The sequence below is a fragment of the Cavia porcellus genome, unplaced genomic scaffold, assembly GCF_034190915.1.
Source record: "Cavia porcellus strain 051 isolate PalLab524CR breed Dunkin Hartley unplaced genomic scaffold, mCavPor4.1 scaffold_6, whole genome shotgun sequence".
Classification (NCBI taxonomy): Eukaryota; Metazoa; Chordata; class Mammalia; order Rodentia; family Caviidae; genus Cavia; species Cavia porcellus.
In genome coordinates, this window is record NW_026947489.1 from 9,951,180 (window position 1) to 9,959,705 (window position 8,526).

An 8,526-nucleotide genomic window follows, 5' to 3' on the forward strand; every position below is an offset into this window, starting at 1 on the left:
TGGACATTAATGCCAGCAACGTCTTGCCAAGGGCTGAGGGGTTGGGGGACCTAGAGGCCTCAGCAGGGGTGGTCTGTCAGGAAGAGAGGGAGCGGGAGGCTGTTTGTGGAATAGAAGTGTTTTCCACGAGGAAGAGTTGGGGCTGAAGGCTGGCGTGAGGGGAGCAGGTGTTATTGCCTGGCCTCAGGTAGAGCAGAATAAACATGGGGCGAGAGCAGAGGACATCGAAGGCCTGATCAGAGGGGACCTCTTCCTGTTTGAGCTCTGGAGAAAGCAGTCAAGGTCAGAGGCCCTGAAAACTGAACAAACTGTGTGCTGGCCAAGGAGAGCCATTATCGAGCTTATTGTATGACTTAGCCATGTTATAGGAAAGGATGAGGTGTTCTGGCTTAAAACAGGATTAGAGACCAAGTTACTGCAGAGGGACCTGTGGCAGGAGGGGGTCCCTATGGGGGGGTGGAGGCAGTTCTTCCCACAGTGAGCAGCGGGGTTCAGGCAGAGAAGCTGGGGAGAGGCCTCAGGTGGGCAGGAGACAGTGAGGCCACTGGCTCTTGCTGCCTGGAAGGGATCGAGGTCAGGGAGCTGCACACTGGAGCAGAGGGCTCTAGCCCACCACTCCCAGATGTTAGGTAAACAATAACAACCTGGTAAAGAATATGACCAGCCTAAATTTGGGGGTGCCAGGCAGTTCCTCCTAGAAGAACTCCAAAGGAGAGTCCAAGCCTAGTTTATTGAGCTGAGACTTGGATGGATAGGGTTGGGAGCTTAGGCGGGGTGTTGTAAAAGGGAGAACCATGAGATTGGGGGAGCAAGAATGGCTAAGGACGTGGCTGTAGCAGTGTCCTAGCAGGTGGTGTGATGTCCTAGCACAGCAGGCATGGTTCCCAGGCTCAAGTTGAGGGGTGCAGGATGCAGGAATGAGCTGTGATTGTTCTCAGAGCTCAGGAACTCAGGTGGTGGGGCCAAATAGGTCCGACCTATCAGTTAGTTTGGATATAGGGGTGCAACCCCTGATTCAGGAAGTAGCATCAATGTGGGCCCTGCCTGGGAGACCGCAGGCTGTCAGACCATGGGCCACCTCTATGCGTGCATGGTGACATGTTCCTGCTTTCCCTAACCCAAGCATCCCCTTTCTACTGTTCCCTAGCTGCGCTGACCTACAAATGCACACGGGACCAGTGGACAGTGTATTGCCGGGTCATCCGAGAAAAGAACCTCTGCCAGGACATGCGGTGGTACCAGCGCTGCTGCCAGACCTGTAGGGACTTCTATGCAGACAAGATGCGCCAGCCACCTTCACCGCCGAGCTCATGACGCCTGGCCCCGTAACCGTGTCGCAGCCAGACTGGAGGTCTGAAGCCTGGCATTCAGTGAGTGCAGAGCACACCGCCCTGCAGCCAGGCTCCCCAGAGCACACTCCCCTAAGGATGCTCCCAGAATCCAACTGCTTGAACTTGAGAGTGGACCTAACAGTGCCCTTAGTACTTAATATATTGTTAACGGCCACTGGATGACTTTTGCAGAAAGCACAAACTAGGCATGAGTCACAAAGTAATGGTAGTTTCTAAGATTTGGGTACCCCAAGGGGAACCCCTCTGGCAGACAGTTATCAAGAGAGCCAGTGTGGGCTTCCTGCCCTGGGGGCACATCCTGAAAACAAGACCTGGTAAGTCTGAAGAGGCTTTATTCTGAAAGCCAGCAGTTCCTGCGGGGAAGGAGAGATGGCGGCAGGCCTCTCTGGACAGGGCTGGCCTCCCAGAGCTGACACTCCTTGTAATCTACCTTTCTAACAACAGTGTTGGCCTCTCCACCCACCCAAAAGAACATAGATTCCCCAAATTCTGGGTCTTGCCATACAAATCTTAGCCCTGAGAATTTAAATCTGCATAGACCAAGGAGAATGCCAGCACCGCATAGGTCTCTACACCATGCCCATGGTAGAACATTCCAGAAGGTCCAGGGAGCATCTGCTTTTCAGAGCTCTGCTGTCCACTGCATAGGGAAAGAAGGGCCTCTCCCCAAGGTCCTATGGAAGGAGATGTGCTCACTGTGACAGGACTGCTTCCTAACACAGATGAGGTCAGCACAGCTTTGTCAGGAGGGAAGCAGCCCCCGAGTGCTCTGTCTTGGGTGGGGAACCACCCCAGCCAGCGCACCACAAAGCTGTGCACCTCAGACATGGCGTCACAGCCCATCAAGGACTTTGGCCTTTTATCTGAACCTCTGAGGCACAGCTCAGGCCTGGGATCTGCAGGGCAAGGCCTGTGTGCTGCAAGGTAGGCTTCCTCTGGCCCGGTGGGTCAGTGGGGAGACACAGCCCGACTGAAATGGCTACACGCCCACCATGGCTTCTCCCAGCCCCCACCTTGTGGCACATGTTCTCATGGCTGTCACTGGTGACCCATTTTCTCAGTGAGGCAGGAATGGTGCTCGGAAGATGAGTTCTTTCTCAGTCCCCCCTTCTATCACCAAGAGGCCAGAGAAATGACCAGAGTGGCCTCTTGGGGAGCACAGCAGATGGTGGGACATAGGCTGTCCAGGAAGCCTGGCCCGTGGGGTGGGAACCCTGGAGGCCTGTTTTGCACCCCACCTGGCGGGCGTTCACGGGTGCTTTTGTGTTGAGAACTTTTACCTGGAGAAACGCACCTCCTCCTCCCTGGGTTCAGACAGGCTCTTCCCTAGGCCAATTCCATGGGAGAGTCTCCAAGTGCTTCCTGGTTCATTGGTGCTTTTTAGTGTGTTAATTTTCACTATCCCTAGCCGAGAAGTGGGAGGGATGGCAGGGAATTTATTTGGTTCCACTTGAATTGATGAGTGCTGAACCTCTCTGGGTGCTCTGTGGAATAAGCTGAACTATCAGGTTGGAGATGAGGAGCCACCGCAGGTAACCTGCTGGCTGACACCCTAGGGCGGGTAGACTCCCCAAACCCACTTCCACGAAACACTCAAATTCTCGAGTGTCGGCGAGGTCAGTTTTCTCTCAGCCCAAGATATGTCCAAGAGACAGTAGCGTTTTGGAGCCAACCAGCAGAGCTGGAGTAGCCGTGGTGGCCACCCTTGCTTGCTCTGCAGGGGTCAGCTGAACAGGGCAAGAGCACGATATGCCCACGCTGGGCACGGGCCCTCCGGCCACCCTGACCGGACTTGCCCAGCGGGAGCTCTGCACCCTCAGGGTGATCGCAATTGAGTTATCATCAAACACCCCATTGCTTTCCAAAGCTCACACTGACCACTACCAGCTCAGCTTCTGCTGATGGCCTCAGCCAAACACCATTGTGACATTCTTACCCCACTCCATGATGTATCTGTGTTGATACCCTACACTGTCACTCCGGTACTGTACCTTTGTGGTCACACAGATGTGTCACTAATTAGCATCTTGTGATCTTATGGTGCTATTTTAATTGGTGCGAATGAATCCCTCTTGGTTGCTATCATCAAAAGACAGGAAAAGATCCTTGGTGCCAATAATATGGTTGCTCTCTCTCTCTCTCTCTCTCTCTCTCTCTCTCTCTCTCTCTCTCCATTGCAGAGTCAAATGTATATATTTTCCATTAGTTAACTGACATTATGTACTGTACCCATGATATTTTTGTTTTGTTTTTACTTTTTGGTGCCGGTTTTGAAAGGAAAAAAAAGAAGACAAACATTGGATGCCATTATACATGAAAAATTAATCATTTCATTGGAAGCAAGTTGAACATGCGTAATAAAATGTTTTTCCATAACAGTTTTGAGCTGTCTGTGAGGTAAAAAGATGAAAGCCAGTCCAGGGCTGACAGGAGGCGCTTGGGTCCCTCCCTGCCGCAGGGCCCCCAGGCCTGTGGGGACCTGGCCTGGCTGCAGCCTGAGTGAGAGGTCACAGGCCAACAGTTCTGGCAGGTGGCTGCCTGTCCCTGAGCGAGTGGTAACAAACCATTCAGTGCCAGGCCTCGTCCTGGGTGGGGCAGGAGTTGGGCAGCTGAACCGCACATCCGGACCTCCTGCACGGAGTAGCCACCTCGCTGGCAGAGCTCCCCGTGCTCTGTGGGTGTGAGCGACCCGAGCTGGGGTTCCTCCACAGCCACAGCGGGTGCCCACTCCTCTGCCTGGACCTCCCAATGGTTAGCCCACCCCTGCAGCTCCCCTCCTCCAGTAGGCATGAGGCAAGTGGTGTCCACGTCCCAGGACTGGGGATACAACAGAGGCACCACAGCTTCATAATTAGGAGAGTCACAGCCATTTGGACCCCATCTGGGCCTCACTCAGAGCAGGGATGTCACAGCTGGGGTGCCGGAGGGGCACCCCATCTCCTTGCGCTATCTGAAGAAAGCCTCAAGGGTTCCCAACCTCCAAGGGTGGGAAACCTCCCCAGCCAGAGGCCACAGTTGAGGGGCTGCCTGTGGCAAGGGTCTTTGAGCTAGAAGCCTGGAGGTGGCATAGGGGCTCCTTTGTGACGGATTTACCTAATCCTGATCATCTGAAGGCCGTCCTCTGAATGCTGGTTAGGTTCCTGCCTTCTCAAGTCCCTGAGCGTATTTCTTTGGGAATTACACTACTTCTCCCTGTGAATTCCAGGGAGCACAGCACCAGGAAACCTGTAGTTTGTACTCATTCTCAGCAGGTGGCCGGGTACCTGCTAGAATGTTCTTTGTCCTGTGAGTGCTCTGATCTCAGGCCGGCTCACTATGATGTGTGACTCCTTTCCATGTGGGGTGGCCCTCAGCTTCTCCTTTTGAGCTGAGACTGACCTGCCCCCGCTGTGGCAGACTGCAAGTGAGCTTGTGTTAAGGACCTCAGGCTTCCTAGATCTACCAAGATCACAAAGAATAAAGAACGTACTGGGCTCACACAGCTCTGCTGGGCAGACCAGCCAGGAGACACTTGCAACCAGAAATGAGCAGAGAGAAGACAGCAGGAGCCCTGAGGAAGGGAAGGTCGGGACTTCCTATGTGAGTTTGCTTACTGACCTCCTAGATACAGACCACAAGTGTTGGCCTTGGAATCCTTCACAGTGTTGCTGTCCCTCTGTGAAATGTCTCTGTCTGCTTCCATGCACACATCTGCTTGCACCTCCATGGCAACAGAAGCAGGGCACCGTCCTCCCAGGAGGCTGCCCGCCACCTTCACTTAACATTGCATGGCCTCCACCTCCTCGCCGACTGAGCCCTGGCTCTCCCCTGGCTTTTGCACCAGCTCTGTACTGATGTGGCAACCTGACGTCCAGGACCAAGTTGCATAGACACTTTCACATCCCCTTGTCCAGCTTGGCAGCCCTCCTGCAGCTCCTCCTGACGCAGCTTCTGCAGCACCACGCGCTCCTGACCTCTTCTCTGTGACTCCTCTTTCCCCACCAGCCCTCTAGGTGACGGGATCCGGGAGCTTGGCCTCACACCCCCTTTCCCATTCTCCTTCCCCTCCAGGTTGGATCTCCAAGACCCAAGCCCCTGAAAACTGGGCTCATGGTGCCCTCTCCCAAAGGAGCACTGCTGGCCCCAACCACTCCTCAGTCTCTACTGGAAACTCTGAGGCTCAGCTGGCCCTTCAGAGTTGTCTCAAATCTACACCTTTAGCAGGGGTCAGTGGGAACAGCTCATGTCTTCTGGCATGGCAGAGACCAAGCAGAACCTGGAATTAACTGAGGGCCCATGCGTTTGCACGTGTGGCAGTGGATGTCTGCTGTCATTAAGAACCCCAGCTAGTCCTGCCAGCCAGAACACCTCCAACTGCCATCTCCCAGAGGCCACTGTTGTCCTGCAGTGTGACAGTGGGCTTCAGTGGCAGCCACCCCGAGAGAAAGCATAGGGACATTCATAGGAGCTCTGTCACATCTGTCATTCTCTACTGAGGCAGTCACTAGGGCCCGTGCAAGAGTGGACCACCTGCCCAAGACACAGTGAGGTTCTAGAAGAATGGGTGAGATAGAAAATAGGCATGTTTGGGATATCCATATATACACATCCTGTATTATCCAGGGTTCTCCAGAGAAATAGAAATAATGCATATATAGAGAGAGAAATGCATAGGAGATTATGGGAATTGGTTCCTGTAATTGTAGGAGCCATAAATAAGACTCAGGAAAGCTGGTGATAGAACTCGGTCCAGGTCCTAAGCTTTGAGAATCCGCTCTGACACCTAAACACAGGAAAGCGTCCCCACTCCATGAGACCCTCCAAAGAGTCACACTGAGCGACAGCAAAGGGCCAGGACCCACCCTTTCTCCACTTTTGGTTCCATTCTGGCCCTCACTGGGGTGGATAATGCCTGCCCATACTGGTGAGGGCAAATTGTTCTACTCCATGTACTGATACCCACATTTTATGTTTTACCAGCTATCCTGGCATCATTTTGCCCAGGCCCAGGGACACCTAGAGTTAAACCTCACAGCCCATGACATGCAAAGGACACTCACCCTTCCCACTTTTGACCTCCAGAGTCTCCTATATCAGACTCCAGTTCGGGGTTAAGGCACAGGGTTGCAGCTTCTAAGCCCGGGGTGGTTTCCCAGGCACCGTCCATGAGCAGTGTCTCTCTGGATCTGTGAATTGAAACACATCTCCGTCCCACCTAGACACTCAAGATGAAACGGTGAAACACGTACAGGACAGGTGCTATAAATGTCCCTACATCAAGAGGAGGTTAGGGAAGTCCAGAGGTTCTAAAGTTTGGCCTTGCATGTGTTGCCCATCCGGTAAGCTTGGTCCTACGGTTGGAAACGTTTCTCTCCTTGGCTATCCCCAACCCAGAGACATCCACTTGTCATTACTCTTCATTGGAAGGGCAGCAAGATTCAGTAGTGTGCCGGGTGTGGTGCACACGTCTGTAATCCCAGCACTGAGAAGGCTGAGGCAGGAGGAGCACCAGGAGTCTGAGGCCAGTCTGGGCCCCAGATCACTGGACTCCTAAAACTTGCACTGTTGTAATGGTCTCCGCTCTTTGGAGGGCCTGTCCCCCATGTCTTTATGACATCCTGCAATTCTTTCACCACTTCTTGCTTTTCTGGTCTAACAAGAGATCCCAACAAGGTGAGTTAAGGTAAATCTGTGGAGGGAATATACAGCAAAGCTATTTCGTAACAGCATAGAAGAGACATCACCAGGCTGGGGAGGATGCAAATGACCTGCCTGTCCCAGATGTGAACTGTGCTGCTGGCCCCTCCTCACTAGGATACAAAAGGAGGCATCTTCTAGTCAGTGGCCGTCCTCCTCGAGTTTGAACCACGCTGATTTACCCTTGCAAAAATTCCACATCTGACACAGTCCTGGTTTGAGGTTAATTCTTAAACTGTGATGATCTACCGTTACTAGGCAGTGCCAGCAGGTTGCAAGGTTGCATGGGAACGCAACGCTGACTTTATGCCTTGTACATTCTTTAGATCTTTAGAAATGACGTGAAAATATACCATTCTTGGGCCTGGGGTATTTAGCTCAGTGGCAGAGCATGTCCTTAGCATGTGAGAGGTCCTAGGTTCAATTTCCAGAACTACAGGGGGAAGTGTAAATAAATAAACTGTGCTATTTGTAGTTGTGTTGCAATATCAGAGCTGATTTATTCTCTGGCCTGGTCAGAGGGAGGCAGTTTTGGAGCTTCTGACGTGGCCTTCCCTACTGCAACAGCTGTTGACCCCCTGGCCAAGGACTGAGTTCATCCATTCTCATGGTACATTTAGAGGTGGGGAAAACAACCACTGGTGGCTTTCTGCACCCACTCGACCTACACTAAACAAAATCTAGACTGGGGCCCAATTATTACCTGAACCATCTCCCCTTCATGTTAAAAGACCTGTGCACTAGGTCCAGGGTACCAATGTGACTTTGGATCCCGTATGCCACAGTGCTCTAAAGCCAGGGTTCCCAGCCCCCGAGCCATGGATAAGTATGGTCTGTGGCTTGTTAACAGCCTGGGCACACAACAGAAGGACAGGTGTGCAAGCAAAGTTTTGTGTGTATTCACATCGCTCGCATTGCCACCTGGCTGCCACCTCCTGTTTGACCAATGGTAGCATTAGATCCTCCTGGAAGCATTAGTGTCTCGTAGAAGCACAAACCCCACTGGGCACTGAGCACGTGAGGGAGTCAGGTTGTGCCCTCTTTATGAAAATCTAATCCCAAAACATCCTCACCACTTCTGGGGGAAAAGTGCCTTCCATGAAACCAGTCCCTGGTGCTGTCTTCGTGACCTGTTGAAGACAGCTGCTCTAAATGTGTGTGTGCCTTTTTGTCCAGCAATTAAATGACTGAAGGTCCCTTTGGGGAAAGACAGGTGCTGATGGTTTGCCACCTTTTCTGTCGTAGGACCCAGCCTGTCCTCCAGGAGCCTCTCCTCCTCCTGCCATGGATTCTGGCATGAAAACCAGCCCAAAATGGGGCACTGTAATTTGAGCAGGGCACTGTAATTTGAGGGGACAGTTGCTCTTGTGACCACCTGTCCTTTCTTGCTGAATGTAAATTGAGTTATATCCTTGTTGGCTGTCCATCTATCCAGTCCTGCTCCCTGGTTGTATTAACGAGCCCCAAACCGACTGACAGGTCAGGACCTCCACTGCTG

The 8,526-nt window shown here is 52.7% G+C and overlaps 1 protein-coding gene across 2 annotated transcripts in view; it reads left to right on the top strand.

Moving 5' to 3' along the window:
* Positions 1-3,730, top strand: part of Adamts17 (ADAM metallopeptidase with thrombospondin type 1 motif 17) — a 327,254-nt gene extending 323,524 nt beyond the window's left edge. For both annotated transcript variants that reach the window (XM_063249924.1, XM_063249925.1), the window contains one exon: positions 1,148-3,730. In XM_063249924.1, coding sequence (XP_063105994.1) covers positions 1,148-1,314 — 167 coding nt within the window. In that variant the 3' untranslated portion in view covers positions 1,315-3,730. The remainder of the gene's footprint in view (positions 1-1,147) is intronic.
* The last annotated feature ends 4,796 nt before the right edge of the window (positions 3,731-8,526 follow it).